General features: G+C 44.6%; 1 protein-coding gene across 1 annotated transcript in view; it reads left to right on the top strand.

Annotated features, from left to right (window-relative positions):
- The window catches only part of PDIA6 (protein disulfide isomerase family A member 6), a 29,059-nt gene that overhangs the window by 4,841 nt on the left and 5,870 nt on the right, over window positions 1-18,348 (top strand). The window contains 13 exon segments of the mRNA XM_032214035.1: window positions 1,581-1,691; window positions 1,694-1,721; window positions 3,411-3,468; window positions 7,520-7,622; window positions 7,625-7,645; window positions 8,806-8,912; window positions 10,854-10,994; window positions 12,634-12,747; window positions 13,740-13,880; window positions 15,697-15,766; window positions 15,868-15,955; window positions 16,823-16,875; window positions 16,878-16,980. Of these exon segments, the coding sequence (XP_032069926.1) occupies window positions 1,581-1,691; window positions 1,694-1,721; window positions 3,411-3,468; window positions 7,520-7,622; window positions 7,625-7,645; window positions 8,806-8,912; window positions 10,854-10,994; window positions 12,634-12,747; window positions 13,740-13,880; window positions 15,697-15,766; window positions 15,868-15,955; window positions 16,823-16,875; window positions 16,878-16,980 (1,138 nt within the window).

Raw genomic sequence — 18,348 nt, 5'->3', positions numbered from 1 at the left:
ACCTTAACACAGCAGTGAAAAAAATATAAAACTTGCAACTCAACAGTGTTCCAAAATGTGGTGTAATCTGTTGAAAGGAGAAGAACCACTCCCACACGCAGTATAATTCAAAAGTGTGTGAGTCAACAGTCCTGTTTCCTTGGGAATAGTTTCATTCAGTCTAATGGAGCTCATTTTCCTGTAAATGAATTTAGGAATGAAGCCAACTTCCATAGGGATCCAGCTTGTGCATGAACTCTTGATTTAAGCCGTACAAAGGATTGAAGTCAGAAAGATTTGAACTCTTGGTTATGAGAGATTTAAGCAAATTTAGAAACAAGTTCGGAAGGGCCTATGCACTCAAGCCAGACTGACAGTGCTCAGTCACACTGTGCCAGGAAAGCTGCAAATTTGCTTATCCAAGCAAAGGAGAGTCCTGGATGCAGTCTGGTGAGGCCCCAGCTTTGCTGAGAAAATGCTTAAGGTGTTTTTTTTTTAAAGATTGGGGTGGCTTTCTCCTCTTGGAGGTGCAGCTGCTGCCGCATGCATCGTTTTAAAGAGTTGTGACCCCAAAATCAGAGAATGCCTGGATTAAGCAGGAAGAGCATTACCTCTAAATTACTTTGTATATGTTCGCTTTATGCTGCCGTTAATGAGGGGGGGGGCATCTTTTCATGGCAAATGGATGAGAAAAATCGCCTTTTCCTTTTTTGAAAAAAAATTCCGATGGCCACACTTGCATGTAGAGGAAATGGAAGCACCAGGTTAGCAGGGAAAGTTCTACCGTGTTTCCCCGAAAATAAGACCCTATCTTATTTTCTTTTGACCCCTACCACCCCACAAAATAAGCACTTGGCCTTATTTTCGGGAGGTCTTATTATTTTTGAGGTTCAGGAGGTGGGGAGCGTGGTCACCTCATGGCTGCTGCTGTGTTGCAATATTTTCGGGGAGGGTTTATTTTCGTGCATGCACTCAAATTAAGTGCATGCACTCAAAAGCCCAATTGGGTTATTATCCAGGGAGGTCTTATTTTCAGGAAAAGGGGTAGTCCTGAAATCTATTCTGATTTTAGATTTTATTTTATTTTTTTGTCTGTTCTAACTTCCCTATCCATTAGTATCCTGATCCTAACGGAAGAAGGCCATCCTGGTTGTGAGTACGGGTCAGAAATGATCTGTTGGGAGACTGGAGGAATTCTTGTAATACCAGAGCTTGTTCCTACTCAAAATGGGATTAACACTATTGAAATGTTTTGCACACCTATTATTTCTTGTGCTGTGTGGGTGGCGCAGTGGTTAGAGTGCAGCACTGCAGGCTACTTCAGCTGACTGCAGTTCGGCTGTTCAAATCTCACCGGCTCAGGGTTGACTCAGCCTTCCATCCTTCCGAGGTGGGTGAAATGAGGACCCGGATTGTTGTTGGCAATATGCTGTAAACCGCTTAGGGAGGGCTGAAAGCCCTATGAAGCGGTATATAGTCTAACTGCTATTGCTATCTTCCTACATTGCTTTACGGCTAATTTAGCAACCGTGCGTGTTTTTGACCCAAAACGTCTAAAACCTGTCTGTAATTATCTGAATTTTCTTCTGTTTGTATCCTAGGTACTGTAAGCTGCACCCTCTTCTTGGCTGTTAACAGCTTGTATTCTTCCAGCGATGACGTTGTAGAACTTACACCAACAAATTTCAACAGAGAGGTTATTCAGAGTGATAGTTTTGGCTAGTAGAATTTTATGCACCGTGGTATGTATTGACTCCACTCTCCTGAAGAAAATGGTTGTTCATTTTGTTGTGTACACTTTTAACTGTCTTATTTCTGTAAATAATTATTTCTTGAATCTGAATGCAAAATTTCTAGCTAGATTTTTTTCCGGTCATATTCTTATAGTTCAGTAAGATGGTGTGCAGGAATGCCTTGGTCAGCCTTTCTCATTGCTGTCCTTCCGAGATGTTGGCATTGCAATTCCTGAAATTCACAGGCGATATGCATGCTCAACACCCCCTGGAGAATTGATGGAGATAAACTTTAGCGTCCTTATTAAATGCAGATCTGCATGTGTTAGTCATGCTAACAATATAAATGCTGTTCCTACACCTTTCATTTGATGGAAATGATTTTTGTTTGTTGAAGGGCGGAGAAGTCGCAGCAGTGCTCCATACATCCAGTTTATTCTCAAGTTTCAGAAGATTTGTGTTATTACAAAAGTATTGGATGCCAACTTTGGTGTTGTTATTTTTTTTTTCCTGGGGAAAAAGGATCTGTAACTTTTGCAGCTAGAAGTTGAAAGAATTTCAGTTACCTACTATGAAAATGCTGTTGTGAATTTTGGATTTGGATTTGTTGGATTTATATGCCGCCCTTCTCCCAAAGGACTCAGGGCGGCGTACAACATTAAAAAAACACATATTACAAAAGTTAAAAAAAAAAAATAGAATATCCCAAACAAACCCAATTAGGATTAACATGACATTTTTTTTAAAAAAAAATGATTAAAATTAACAACGATCAATAATTTGTTTTGTTCAAGCCAGGCTGGCTTGCTGGAAAAGCCAACTTTTTAGGGCGCGTCGGAAGGACGGAGGTCGGGGATTATACGAAGCTCCGGGGGCAGCTCATTCCAGAGGGAAGGGGCTCCCACAGAGAAGGCTCTCCCCTGGGAGTCACTAGCCGACACTGTCTGGCCGACGGCACCCTGAGGAGGCCAACTCGGTGGGATCGCACTGGACGGTGGGAGGCTACCGGTGGCAGTAGGTGGTCTCGCAGGTACCCTGGGCCTAAGCCATGGAGCGCAGGTACCCTGGGCCTAAGCCATGGAGCGCAGGTACCCTGGGCCTAAGCCATGGAGCGCAGGTACCCTGGGCCTAAGCCATGGAGCGCTTTAAAGGTCATAATTAGTACCTTGAATCGCACCCGGAAGACAACCGGCAACCAGTGCAGGCCGCCTAAAAGGCGTGCAACATGGGAGCCTCTAGGTGCCCCCATGATAACCCGCGCAGCCGCATTCTGGACCAGTTGAAGCCTCCGGGTGCTCTTCAAGGGCAGCCCCCATGTAGAGAGCGTTGCAGTAGTCCAGGCGAGAAAGGACAAGGGCGTGAGTGACTGTGCACAGAGCATCCCGATCCAGGATTTTATGTGTTGAACTTCAATTTGTTATTTTTTTTTTTAAAGGACAAGAGACATGTTTGGCAGTCAATATAATCTTTTTAATTTTGTGCAACGTTACACGAGTGGGAAGTTGGCAGTAATTAACATTGGTTACAAACCATTTGGAATGCTAGCAAAATAAAAATGAATCTGAGATGTCACTTGGAATACAACAATTGCATGTTCCCTTATAGTTTTCAGCGTGAGGATTCATACAAAGGGGGGAAGGATTTGGTTCGGAATAAGTCAAATGTTTGAAGGTTATATCTTATTTTATCTTCTGCAAGGTGTGGCCATTGCCAAAGACTGACACCCGAATGGAAGAAAGCTGCAACTGCCTTAAAAGTGAGTAGCAGATCCATAAGCAATCTTTCTTTATTAGATTTTCAGCTTACTTGTCTTCCAGAAACTCAAGGGAGTGTGCTGATTCCCTCCTCCAGTTTTTTCCCATAATAGTAAACCTGTAGGATAAGTTGGGCTGAGAGAATGTGACTAGCACAGAGACACTTTCTGAATTTCCATAAAGGAGAACACAGCTCAGCCTGAATTTCCCCTGTCCTTATTCAGTACCTTAACCATTGCGTGGCACGACAAAACCGCGCCCGATTAAACCGCGTCGCTGACGTCATCAACAGGGCGACAACAGCCAGCGTGGAGAAAGAAGGGCGCTTTAAATAGCGCTTTGAAAGCAAGCCGATTCAACTTAAGGTAAGAGTTAGGTTTAGGGTTAGGTTAAGGGTTAGGGTTAGGTTTAGGGTTAGGTTTAGGGTTAGGTTTAGGGTTAGGTTAAGGGTTACGTTTAGGGTTAGGTTAAGGGTTAGGTTTAGGGTTAGGTTTAGGGGGGTTGGGTTTAGGTTTAGGGGTTAATTTTAGGTTTAGCGTTTACAGCGTGCTTCTGTCTCCGCGCTGTTGTCGCCCTGTGATGACGTCAGCTACGCGGTTTCGTCGAGCGCGCTTTAGTCGAACAAGGTTTTGTGGTGGAACCTAACCATTGCACCCTACTGTTAAGTTAGGATATTTTAACCCCACTTCCTGTAAAGGGGAATCTTTTACTTAACAGATTTCCCCACGAGTTTCTTTATAATAGAGACCAATCTGCCCTTGTTGACTTTTGGTACCAGACCTGATAATGGTGCAGATATAGCATCTATCTGATGCTGGTCCTGCATCCGAGGGCCTTTGCTTCCCTCCGAGCATCTTCTCCCAGCTTTATCAACATTTTTTGGCTTTCCAAGTATTTTATGGCTGGCTGAGCTGATAGGGTTTGTTTTCTGAGAGCCTAGAAAGGGAAGGAAATATGTGTAGCGTGCATGCATGGTTGATTCAGTCTTAGTTCTCATTAATCACAAGTGCGTGACATTTTCTTAGATTTTTGGAAGAGGGTTCGGTTGTCTTCTTCCTAAGACAGTGAGAAAGGGACTAGCCCAAGCTTCATGCTTGAACCACAGTTAGTTTTCAACCTGATGCCTTTAACCGGTTCCACCACAAATCCGGAAAGCCCTTATCCGCGGAGACATAAGCGCGAAGACTAATTCGCGCCGTTCTAAGCGCTAAGGAAAAACGCGACCCTACCGCGATGACATAATCGTGGAGGGCAAATCCGCGCATTCCCAAGCACTCAGTACCCTAAACCTAACCCTAAACCTAACCCTAAACTTAACGTTAAACCTAACCCTAAACCTAAACTTAACGCTAAACCTAACCCTAAAACAAACCCTTAAACCTAATCCTAACTCTTACCTTAATTGAAATCGGCTTTCTGCTGCGGCGCCGTTTTAAAGCGCCCTTCTGTTGCCGCAGCGGTGATGACATGCGGTGATGACGTCGCGGCTTTAGCGACGTGCTTATGTCTCCGCGATAAACTTCGCGGTTTTGTCGTGCCACGCCTTTAACCATTAGCTCTGGAGAAAGTAATGGCGGAATGAGATATTCTCTTTGTTACCTACCCATCCTCACGTTTTCTCCTGGAACTGTATAAAGTGGGATCCCTTTGTTCATAGATAATGCTAAACCATTTAGGATAAGATAAAGCCGAAGAAACTACTGTTTAGCCAAGTGATTCTCAGGCACTGATAGTAGTACTGTTTCATCTAACAACAGCTTCAAAGGGACTGGCAATTCTGGCCAGTCCCACATGAGATAGTAGCAATAAAACTTGGGTTGTGTGCAATAAAACAGGTATCCTACCCATCAGCTGGTCTCTTTGTTGGTAGAAGACTGTCATCGAATAAGCATCTTAACAATCTTTTAAAAATTAATGCCGTTGAAAATGCAATCTCTAGGATGCCCCTTTGATAAAAAAAATAAAAATGTACCCTGTTCATCTCCCAAATGAATTTCCTGTCTTTCCTTAAAATGGGCATGAGAGAGCCGAGATGGTGCAGTGGTTAGGTGCAGTACTGCAGGCCACTTCAGCTGACTGTTACCTGCAGTTCAGCGGTTCAAATCTCACCGGCTCAAGGTTGACTCAGCCTTCCATCCTTCCGAGGTGGGTGAAATGAGGACCCGGATTGTTGTTGGGGGTGATATGCTGACTCTGTAAACCGCTTAGAGAGGGCTGAAAGCCCTATGAAGCGGATATAAGTATAACTGCTATTGCTATATTGCTATTGCTATGTTGATGAGGATTGATAAAAGTTGGAATTCAAATAACCTTTAGAAGGCTGCATGCTATCCACTACTGCCATGGGGAGAACCTTTCTGGGTGCTAGCTCCATTTTTTTTTAGTTGTTTAAAGAAATTCTCCAGGACTGTCTTATTTATTACCTTTTACTGATGACCCTGTCTGTTTATTACGCCTAATGAAGTCTGTGTGTCAAAAGAGAACCTATATATCCTCCTGTATATAAAGTTAAACGTAAGATGTTTGACTTTGGCATTGCTATAAACATTCCACAAAACAATTTCGGAGCCAGTTCAAATCAGATACTCTACCCAGGTTGGTTGGAGCAGCAGGATTTGGGGGTCCCTCCTTACCACTCCCCATATTTTCCCTGCTGCTGGGGCCAATGGCTTGTTACTGGGAAGCTGGTGGAAAGCTTTCCCTGCCATTGAATGGCCTTCAGACCACCAAGACCACTTCTGACTTGGTGGTCTGAAGGCCGAGGTGGCACAATGGTTAGGTTGCAGTACTGCAGGCCACTTCAGCTGACTGCTATCTGCAGTTCGGCGGTTCTAATCTCACCGGCTCAAGGTTGACTCAGCCTTCCATCCTTCCGAGGTGGGTAAAATGAGGACCCGGATTGTTGTTGGGCAATATGCTGACTCTGTAAACCGCTTAGAGAGGGCTGAAAGCCCTATGAAGCGGTATATAATAACTGCTATTGCTATTGTTACAGCCTCTGTCCCGTATTGTTATAATTAGCCTGTGACCTATTAATTGTTTTATTTATTTATTTTGCCTTCTAAAGCACATAGCATTATCCCAGAGATGTATGCTTGTTGGCAAATTGGACTACATCTTATAGTTGGCAGATCAGTATTTTGAAACGGCATTAATTTTCATCGGAGATTATACACAGACATTTACGTTCTTAAAAGGTTTACTGGACGGAAGCCTGATAATGCTGGGTTTTTGTTAATGGTGAGGGGGGAATCAGTGAGCAATGCCTTGACTTCCTAATGAGCAAGCGTTTGTTCTTGCTCCATTGCCTGAGTAATAGATTTCAGATTTCAGATTTAGTTTATTTGTATGCCGCCCTTCTCCGGGAGGGACTCAGGGCGGCGAACAACTCGGAGGGGGAAAGGGAACATAAAACACACTACACATGGTTAAAATAAACAAGAATCATACAGCCATACAGGTCGAGAGGGAGGGGAACTCATCAACCCCAGGCCTGCCGGCACAGCCAGGTTTTGACGGCTTTCCGGAAGGCCTGGAGAGAGGTGAGGGTCCGAATCTCCGCGGGGAGTTCGTTCCAAAGGGCCGGAGCTGCTACGGAGAAGGCCCTCCCCCGGGTAGTAGCCAGGTGGCATTGGCTGGTGGACGGAACCCGTAGGAGGCCGACTCGTGTGATCTAACGGGTCTTTGGGAGGTAATTGGCAGCAGGCGGTCTCTCAATTGTCTTGATCCACCACAGAGGATGCCCCCAAAGGTAGCCCATTCCTAGCAGAGAACAGGCTTAACGTCGGTGCATTTCTTTCTTGAATTTAAAATAAGAATCAAGAAACACACCATCCTTGATTTGCAAGCTGAATTATTCTTTCTCAGTTTACGAAACCGCTTAGTCAAAGGCAATATCTAAACCAAAGCCAAGATTTCTCTACAAACTGGTGCATTCCATTGTTTTGACCCGTCGGTACACATGTGTGAACTCAGCAAAAGATATATTTTGCCTTCTTTTTGTGGAGTTTTTGGTCTTGTTTCTCTTAACTTGAAAGCCTTCATTTCTTCTAGGGTGTTGTGAAAATTGGGGCAGTTGATGCAGACAAACACCAGTCTCTTGGCGGTCAGTATGGTGTTAAAGGGTTTCCCACAATCAAGGTTTTTGGCGCTAACAAACCAAAGCAGAAGACTACCAAGGTATTATTTTTTTTAAGTTGATACATTCTTTTTTGCTGACGTGCATCTTGAACGAAACTTGAGCTTGTCGATCAGAAAGGTGTCGGCAGTTCGGCGGTTTGAATCTAGTGACGCATAACGGAGTGAGCTCCTGTTACTTGCCCCCGCCTTCTGCCAACCTAGCAGTTTGAAAACATGCAAATATGCAAGTAGAAAAATAGGAACCACCTTTGGTGGGAAGGTAACGGCATTCCGTGCGCCTTCAGCTTTTAGTCATGCCGGCCACATGACCACAGAGACGTCTTTGGCTTTGAAATGGAGATGAGCATCATCCCTAGAGCCAGGAACGACTAGCACATATGTGCTAGGGGAGCCTTTACCTTTACACACACAAACACACATATATATACACACACACACATATGTATATGTGTATACGTATGTATGTATGTATGTATGTATGTATGTATGTATGTATTGTGTCACAACCCCTGGTATGCCCAAATATGGGAGGAGGCACATGCTTCCTCCCATATTTGCGCATACCAGGGTTTGTGACACAATAGATACCTATTTCCCTGGCTTAGCTGATAAAGGAAGAGAGCCTGTGGCTTAGTGGCTAATACAACTGCCTAATAGTAATACAGCGCAGGTTCAAATCCCAGTAAGGGTATGGCTAGCTGATGAGAGCAAAATAGCTTGAAATAGATCTATACTAGTCTCCCTTATTTATTTATTAGCACAAATGCAATACACACACACACACATACATATGGCTGCCTTACGTTTGGTTGACGAGCTGAGTATTTGCTCTACAGCAGAAGTGAGGGAACTGTAGTCTTCCAGATGCTGCTGAACTTCCAATTCCCAGCATACCTCCCTTCTGACTGAACTGGGTGGGAGTTACAGTTCAGAACATCCAGAAGCATGGGTTCTCCACCCCCATTGCAGGGAGCATACTGGTTACTTAAAACCTGGGTTTCCAATTCAAGGCCGAAGCCTCCTGTTATTCTCCTGATGTAGCACCAAGAAGGCCCCATCGGTTCCTCTCCCCCCCCCCTTTTTTTTTTTGTTTAAAAGGCTGAAATGGTAAATGCTGCTACTGGAACAAATATGTAAATATTGATATATGCGGAGTCCTTATGATTGCTCAGCATCACACTTTTTCTTTGGTGTCTCAGGAGCCAGGACCAGCGATTCTATTGTTGATGCTGCTTTAAGCGCCGTCCGGTCATTGGTAAAAGACCGTCTTAGTGGCAGAGGTGGAGGATACAGTTCCGGAAAACAGGTACCCCTTTTAGGCTTTGCCTCCTCCTCCTCATTGCAAAGCCTCGTTCTTTCCACGCGTGTATTTTGCGAATAATGTTACTTGGTAACATTGCATTTGAAGGATGGATTTAAGAAGGGCTTATTTTATGGCAGGAGTGAAAAATCTAGTGGTCAACGGGCTTGCTCATATAAATTTTGCAAAAAATAATAATAATGGAGCTGTAGTTTCTTGCTAGAGGATAGTGACAGTTACCAGCGTAAAGAAGGGACAGAGGCAGTAGATGTATACCCGAAAGTGAAGAGTTGGCAGGTTAAATGAATGGCAAGGAATTTCTTCAGACTTCCGATGTCTCCCTTATGCAGATGCTGTAGAAATCATGGTTATAAGCCAGGGGTGGGTTCTGGCTGATGCTGCTGCCTGTTCGTTCAGCACAGTACTAAAATATGCTTCTGCGCACGCATAGAAACAATAAATACGGCGCTGCCATGGGCACCACCGGGGCGTGGCAGGCCGAGTTACTACTTACTCTCGGCTGAACCGGTAGGAACCCACCTCTGTTATAAGCATTAGAGAACAATAGCTTCATGTATGAACTTGGGATTTAAGAGTTTGATCATAAAAAGAGTAAATGAGGAGGGAAGGAAGGAGAGAGGAAGAGAAAGAGGAGGAAGGAAGGAGAGGAGGGAAGGAAGGAGGGAATGTAGGAGAGAAGGAAGGGGGGAAGGAAGGAGGAAAGGAAGGTGGAAAGGAAGGAAGGAGGAAAGGAGGGGGAAAGGAAGGAGAGAAGGAGAAAAGAAAGGAAGGAAGGAGAAGGAGGGAAGGGGAAGGAGGGAGGGAAGGAGGAGAATAGGAGAGAAGAAAGGAGGGAAGGAAGGAGAGGAGGGAAGGAAGGAGGGAATGTAGGAGAGAAGGAAGGGGGGAAGGAAGGAGAGAAGGAGAGAAGGAAGGAGGGAATGTAGGAGAGAAGGAAGGGGGAAGGAAGGAGGAAAGGAAGGAGAGAAGGAGGGAAGGGGAAGGAGGGAGGGAAGGAAGGAGAGTAGGAGAGAAGAAACAAGGGAAGGAAAGAGGGAGGAGGGAAGAAGAAGTAGGACCGTGTAAGATAAGATGGATCTATGGGATGGTAAGAAAGCAATCTTCAAGTATATTGTCAACTGTAGGGAAAAAATTGTTATAAATACATATTATTAATAACAGTTATGAGATCATATAATTGTGAATGTATATAGGAAATTGATAAAATATTTTTTTTTTACAAAAAAGTAAAATGCAAGAAGAAGGAAAATATAACGTTGTGAAGATTGGAAGGCACTTTTATCTTATTCTTATTTTTTTGTCTTCCTTTTGTTTCTTCTTTCTGTGTTGCATTGTTTACCTCTTGTTAAAAATTATTTTAGAAGATTTATAAAGAAATCTTTATCAATCAATAAAGAGACTCATTGGAGAAGGCAGGTCTTCTCGCCTGCACAGATCTCAGCTAGGGCAGCCACATAAGACTTCTGTTGGAGTTTTTAAGATGAGATTGCGCAACGTTTGTTTGAAATGATACACAGGGTCTCCTGCTTGAGGGGGGGTTGGACTGGAAGACCTCAAAGGTTCCTTCCGAGTCTGTTACTCTGTTATTTAATTTCCCGTTCTCAGCTCAACATACACACCTACTGAAATAGAGGAAGTGAAGCTCTACTGATTAGTTCCACTAATCAGTATCCAGATGTTCATTGTTGAAAAACTCAACTTGAATAAATTGATGGTTGACTTTGCTTCTACATTTTCCGTCATGCACAGGACTGATCTCAATCAGAGATGGATTGTTGTTGTTTTTTAAAGTTAAAATGTATATATATACTCTCTATCCTAATCTCTCCTTGACTGGAAAGCGTATATCCATTTATTGTCATCAATAATTGGAACTGGAATAAAAACCTGTAGAACTAATACCTTTTTAAATGTTTCTTTTAACAGAGCAGTTATGAAAGTGGAGGCTCAGACAAAAAGGATGTGATTGAACTGACGGATGATAACTTTGATAAGACCGTACTGGACAGTGAAAGTGTCTGGCTGGTAGAATTTTATGCTCCTTGGTGGGACATTGCAAAAGTAAGTGTTCTGGCTGCACTCAGGATTCCTGCAGCATATTTACATACACACTAAGGGAACCAGATGTTTGAGTAGTAGTTGGGTGCAAGAATATTGATAATGCAATCCGTCATAGGTTAGTCCTACTTAATTCAGTGGAACTAACCTCAAATAGAGAAATGGGTTTGTGCTTGAGGCACATGAGCCATAGTTAAGTTGGTTCCACCACAAAACCGCGGTAGACTAAAGCGCGCTCGACGAAAGCGCGTACCTGACGTCTCACAGTGCGATGAAAACATCACGCTGTGAGCGGTAAAGTTAAAATTAACGCGGAAAACCGTACCCTAACCCCCCCAAACCTAACCCTATACCTAACCCTTAAACCTAACGCTAAACCTAAGCCTAACCTATACCTAACCCTAACCTAACGCTAACCCTTAACCTAACGCTTAACGTAACCCTAAACCTAACCCTTACCTTTACGTGAATCAGCTTGCTTTAAAAGCGCTTTTTAAAGCGCCCTTTTTTCCTCCGCGGTCGTATTTGGTCGCGCTGCTGATGACGTCAGGTACGCGCTTTAATCGGGCACGCTTTAGTGGACCGCGGTTTTGTCGTGCCACGGTTAAGTTACCTTGGGTTTTCTTTTCTGTTTTCCCCCTATTTGCTATTAATATGATTCTCCTCTGGACTCATTACTTTGTTTTCACCTAAGACAAAAAAACTGGTGAAAATCTAATCTTTTGTAAAGCAGAAGTAGGACTCCACGCATCCTGGTTCCTGGAATCTGTGAGAATTGATGGTAGTTATTGGCGCTAATGTAGTTTCAAGCTTTCCCATGGATGTCAAGTCATAAGATCCTCTTGAGGATTACTCAATAGTCGTCGTGATCTGTTAGTAAAAGTTATCAACCATATTTTGTAATTAGGTAACTGTTCTGACCCCCCCTCCTCCATCCAGTAACGAATGCCGAGACAAGCTTAACTGGAATGTCCTTTAATAACAAGACACCAAAACCTCGGTGGCTGAAAGCCAAGCATAACAAACAGATAAGGACCTTGGCAACAACTCAGGCAGCAATAAACACAGATAAGGCTTGGCAGCAATCCAGCCTGCCAAGCTCACAGTACTGTCCTCCGACATTCAATCCTGCATGACTTCTACAAAGAGGGCCGTGTGCACAAGTAGCTTTTTATAGTCTGGAGAGGAGCCTAATGACCACAGCTGAGTGCAATTACCTCCTGTAACTGCGCAACTGTTCCTTACGCTTATTAACTCTTCGATGGCGTGCATCCAGGAACAACTCACTGCTGGCTTCTGGATCACTCTCCCTTGTCTCCTCCCCACTGGTCCAAGGCTCAGGCGCCATCTGGTGGCCAACCAGTCTCTCTGCGCCCTGCTCGGAGTCGGAACCCTGTCCAGGGTCCTCCAGAGCCGACTCATAGGGCCCCCTCGCTGTCGGAGTCTGGTGGCAGCTCCTGCTGGCCACAGGAGGTAACTAGCAGCCAACCTGTAGTAATTTTGAGCTCAAGTATGGCCTCAACTATTTAACCACTCTGCTTTTTTTTTTTTTAAGGGGTTTTTAAATTGTAAGTTGCTGTTGTAGTTATTGCTGTTCTTTTTAAAAGAAAACACCAAACATGTAACAACAACACATTGTCTTCTGCAGTTGGAGCCAGAGTGGGCAGCGGCTGCAGCTGAAGTGAAGGAGCAAACGAAGGGAAAAGTTAAATTAGGTGCGGTAGATGCTACAGTGCACCAGATGTTAGCCAGTCGGTATGGGGTGAGTAGATAGTGCAAGTGAAAATGCTTTTTTTTAATTACTTGCTGTCTCCCGAATATCACAGAGAGGAGAATATGTCCTTTTTAAGACGGCAACATCATATTGCATGGAACGTTTGAAGCATTTGTTTGTTGGAACATTGTTGAAAGCATCATTTGTATAAACCATAATAGGAACTTTTTTTTTCATTAAAACATTGGCATAGATAAACGATAGATCAGTGTTCTCAACCTTGGCGACTTTAATCCTGTGAACTTCAACTCCCAGAATCCCCCAGCCAGCATAGCTGGCTGGGGAATTCTGGGAGTTGAAGTCCACAGGACTTAAAGTTGCCAGGTTGAGAAACACTGCGATAGATAGATGCTCACGGGGGCAAGGGGGGGAATGGTGCAGCTGCCCCATGCGCCCCGAACCAGCTTACCACACAGCCCCCCTACAGCCAAGCCACGCCCCAACACCTGCCTCATTGCAGCAGCGCCAGCAATCATGTGCAGCAGGAGCCCAGGTGGCCTCCAGCCCACGTCTTCTGCTTGTGGCCGCAATGGAGCAGGAGGCCGCGTGGCACAGCCGCTGGTGAAGATGACCTCGCTGCAGGGGCCCCGAGGGTAAGCCGGTGCGGGGCGTGTGAGGCAGGTCCACCACTCCTGCGACACGGCGGGTGGCAATAATACTCCGCACAGCCTCCCGCCCTGCCGCGAGCAAGCAGAAGTGGGCCTCTTGTACCGGGGGGGGGGGGAGGGGATAAGACAACACCCCCCAAAAAAATAAGCCCTAGTGCTTAGAAAGAAAATAAGACCTGGTCTTATTTTCAGAGAAACACTGGATGGATGTAATGATTTCTGTGATAATTTTTACATAACGGCTTTTTAGAGAACTTGGGTTGTGCTGTGAAGCTAAGAGCGTTTTATTTTGATTTTTAGTTCCCCGAAATAACCAAGGTGGATGACCTTTTGTGCCCACTGTGATTTGAATTCTTCGATTCTGTGTTCCAGGTCGTGGGTTTCCGACAATAAAAAATTTTCCAAAAAGGAGAAGAGCCTGTTGACTACGATGGCGGAAGGACAAAATCTGATATCGTTGCTCGAGCTTTGGACTTGTTTTCAGAGAATGCACCAGCACCCGAACTCCTCGAGGTATACCCTCATTTTGATCAAGCGGTTACTTCCTAGGGAAATTGCAACAAAAACGTTGCGGTATGGGGGTACTTCTGTCCCATGAGCAGCCATGCAGTCTTTCAAAATATACTCCATATTTCATTTCAGACCCCTTCTCAGTATTTTGTAGTCACAGAACTCTTAGTATTTTCTCTTGTTGCAAACCTGTGCATGGCCATTACCCCCCCCCCCCCCCCCCCAATCTCATTAGTCCTATTTTGGGTACATAGCCGTCATAATTCGATATCCAAATGTACTATTATGATGCTTTTTATTGATAAATTATTAAGGGAATGTTACATATACTTCAAATCGTTTTATTTGAAAGTGAGTAATCAAGCTAAACTCAAACTTTCCTATTTAATTTCTTAAATTTTAACTTTGTAGTACGTGTTTCTTTTAATGTTGTACGCCGCCCCTGAGTCCTTGGGAGAAGGGCGGCATATAAATCGAATAAACCTCAACCTTAAACTGGCTTCTTACTGGATTTCTCCCAAAATATCTTAAAATCACCTTACTGCCTTTATTAAATTGTGGTTGGACATGACAAGTCCTTTGTTGAAATGTCTGCCTTTATTTCACATGAGCTGCATTGATAGAGTAAACATTTACTTGCAAAGAGCTTGGTCAGGGAGTCTCTCTTCAAAGATCATGAGCAAAATGCATAGTATAGTCTTTATTGTCGTTGTACAAAATAAATAATTGGTTTATGGCATTGAAATTGGCATGATGTATATAGGCCCTAATTTTTGTAATGTTTCTTGTGGACTTTGTGAATTAAGAAAACTTCTGGCATCCTTAGCTGTGTAGATCAAAATTGTTTTAAAGTCTTAATGAGGTTGGAATACGGATAGCCCTCGACTTACAGCAGTTCATTTAATGAACATTCAAAGTTACAACGGCACTGAAAATGGGATTTATGACCATTTTCAATGTTACGTCTTGTGCAGCCGTCCCCATGGTCACATGATCAAAATTCAGCTGCTCGGCAACTGGCTCATACTTACGACGGTTTGCAGTGTCCTGTGTGTGTATGTGTGTGTGTGGTCACCTTTTGCGACCTTCTGACAAAGTCAATGGGGAGAAGCCAGATTCGCTTAAACAACCAACTAACTTAATCTTAACTGCAGTGATTCACTTAACAACTGTGGCAAAGGAAGACTGTAAAATGGGGCAAAACCACTTAACAAATGCCACACTTAACAACAGAAATAGTGGGCAAAATTGTGTTCCTAAGTTGAGGGCTACCTGTATCTAGAGATCTATGGTCCCAATTCCTATCAGGGCAAATAAATCAACGATGTTTTTTAAAAAATGATTGAGCAAGAGAGATTTAGCAATTTAATAATGTGTATGCCACCCAATCCAGTTAGGACTCGGGTGGCTTACAGAAAGAAGATAAAAAAGAATTGAAATAAAGAAAGATACAATTTAAAAACAACACATCATAACATTCCGTTTAAGTGGGGCTGGACCTTGTTCAACAGCCCCAGGCCTGCCGGAACAGCCAGGTTTTAGGGCTTTTCGGAAAGCCGAGAGGTAGAAAGGGTCCGGATCTCTACGGGTTGATCGTTCCATAGGCCGGAGCAGCTACAGAGAAGGCCCTCCCCGAGGGGTCGCCAGCCAGCATTGTCTGGTTGACGGCACCCGGAAGAAGGCCCAACCTGTGAGATCTTATTGGTCGTTGGGAGGTATCTTGTAGAGAAGATCTTGTAGGAGAATTAACTTGTAGTTGCAATTACTTATACTCTTTTAATTGCCCGGAGTCTGAATTGTCAATCTGTCTCCCCTCTAGATTATTAATGAAGATGTCATAAAGCAAACCTGTGATGCTCACCAGCTGTGTATCATTTCTGTATTGCCCCAATACTTGACACAGGTAAGAACAAAAGAGTGTTTTCCCTTATCCTTGACTTTTACACTGGCCTCAAAGTGATCTTTCTTCTTTCTTTCTTTCTTTTTTATGATTTGTATTAAACAGGAGCTGCAGGTAGAAACGCCTACCTAGAAGTCATGTTGAAAATGGCAGACAAATACAAAAGGAAGATGTGGGGGTAAGTGGCAGGTGGTTGCGCAGGTGCTCGATTTGGGGCGGGTAGGGAGGAGTACCAAATTTTTGCTGCTATTGAAATGAAAATAGCAACTCGGTGACAGCATAGACCAGGCTAGATTGCTTACGAACCGGAGTAAGGGAGGGTTTAGGAAATGAGCTGGTTTTGATCTGCCGCCTTCATCACCTTTTCCCTTACTGCAACTTGCAGTAGAAACCCGGGCGATGCCAAGGAGATCTGGAACCGTAAAGAAAAGTGATCTTCTGTGGTTTGCTTTGAGATAATAGCAATAGCGCTTAGACTTATATACCGCTTCATAGTGTGCTTTACGGCCCTCTCTAAGCGGTTTACAGAGTCGGCCTATTCTCCCCACCCCCCCTCCCAACAATCTGGGTCCTCATTTTACCCACCTCGGAAGGGTGGAAGGCTGAGTCAACCTTGAGCCTGGTGAGATTCGAACTACCAAATTGCAGGCAGCTGGCGGTCAGCAGAAGGAGCCTGCAGTACTGCATTCTAATTACAAAGAAGGAAGGAGAAAGGAAGGAAATGAAAATGGAGGAGGGAGAGCGACAGAAGAATGGACAATAGCATTTAGACTTATATACCGCCTCATAGTGCTTTATTGCCCTCTCTAAGCGGTTTACAGAGTCGGCGGCCTAATGCCCCCCCTTTCTCCCCCCCCAAATGATCTGGGTCCTCATTTTACCCACCTCGGAAGGGTGGAAAGCCGATCAACCTTGATCCTGGTGAGATTCGAATTGCCAAATTGCAGGCAGCTGGCGGTCAGCAGAAGCAGCCTGCAGTACTGCACTCTAACCACTGCGCCACCAAGGCTGTATTGCTATTAACACCTATTTCTTCTTACCCAAGGTGGCTGTGGACGGAAGCCGGGGCGCAGTTTGATCTCGAAAACTCTCTGGGTATCGTGGCTTTGGCTACCCGGCCATGGCAGCTGTGAATGCCCGAAAGATGAAATTTGCCCTGCTGAAAGGCTCCTTCAGCGAACAAGGGATTAATGAATTCCTAAGGTGAGGCTTCTTTGTCAGTACCTCCAATCCGATGAAGGATTTAATTCACGGGTTTCAATTAAAAATAAATAAATGACGCAGGATCACTCAAGAGGGGGAAAAATAATTGTTTCTTTTGCCATGTTTGTTGACTTTCTTTTTCGAACACAGAAACCTTTTGCCTTTTTTTTCTACTTCTCCCATTTTTTAGAGAGAAATTGTATTGTATTGTATTTTTTATTTGTATGCCGCCCTTCTCCAGGAGGACTCAGGGCGCGAACAATTCAAGGGGGGAAAAAAAGGGGAACATAAAAGACAAAATATACAAATAATAAAAGTAAACAACAGTCGCACAACCATACAAGTCGAGAGGGGAGGGGAACTCATCAACCCCAGGCATGCCGGCACAGCCAGGTTTTGACGGCTTTTCGGAAGGCCTGGAGAGAGGTGAGGGTCCGAATCCCTGCAGGGAGTTTCATTCCAGAGGGCCAGAGCTGCCACAGAGAAGGCCCTCCCCCGGGTAGTAGCCAGGTGGCATTGGCTGGTAGATGGCACCCGGAGGAGGCCAACCCTGTGAGATCTAATGGGTCTGTGGAGTAATTGGCAGCAGGCAGTCTCTCAAATGACTGAAATCTCCTGAAATTTTAACTGTGTGGGAGGAGGCCAGTGACCAATCTCTCTCAGTGTTGTGCCCTATATAATTCATCACATCAAGCTTATTTGTTTTATATCCCATCTTTATTATTTATAAACGAGATGGTGTTCTTGCCTACTACTCCTTCCTTCCTCCTGTTTTTTTCACGACGACAACCTTGTGAGGTGGGTTGGCTGAGAGTGAGTGGACTGGTCCACGGTCACCTGTTCTGACCCCTCCTCTGTCGAGTAACGAATGCCGAGACAACTTAACTGGAATGTACTTTATAGCAAGACACCAAAACCTCGGTGGCTGAAAGCCGAGCATAACAAACAGATAAGGACCTTGGCAACAACTCAGACAAACTCAGGCAGCAATATATAAGGCTTGGCAGCAATCCAGCCTGCCAAGCTCACAGTAACGTCCTCTGACATTTAATCCTGCGTTGACTTCTGCAAAGAGGGCGTGTGCACAAGTAGCTTTTTATAGTCTGGAGAGGAGCCTAATGGCCACCAGCTGAGTGCAATCACCCTCCTGTAATTGCGTAATTGTTCCTGACACCTAGTAGCTCTTCGATGGCGTGCATCCAGGAACAACTCACTACTGGCCTCCGGCTCACTCTCCTTGTTTCCTCCCCACTGGTCCAAGGCTCAGGCACCTCCTGGAAGCCAACCAGCCTCTCTGTGCCCTGCTCGAGTCGGAACCCTGTCCAAGGTCCTCCAGAGCCGACTCATAGGGCCCCTCGCTGTCGGAGT

Source organism: Thamnophis elegans, chromosome 3 (assembly GCF_009769535.1).
Source record: "Thamnophis elegans isolate rThaEle1 chromosome 3, rThaEle1.pri, whole genome shotgun sequence".
In the NCBI taxonomy this organism is placed as follows: Eukaryota; Metazoa; Chordata; class Lepidosauria; order Squamata; family Colubridae; genus Thamnophis; species Thamnophis elegans.
This window is presented reverse-complemented; position numbering and strand designations above follow the sequence as displayed.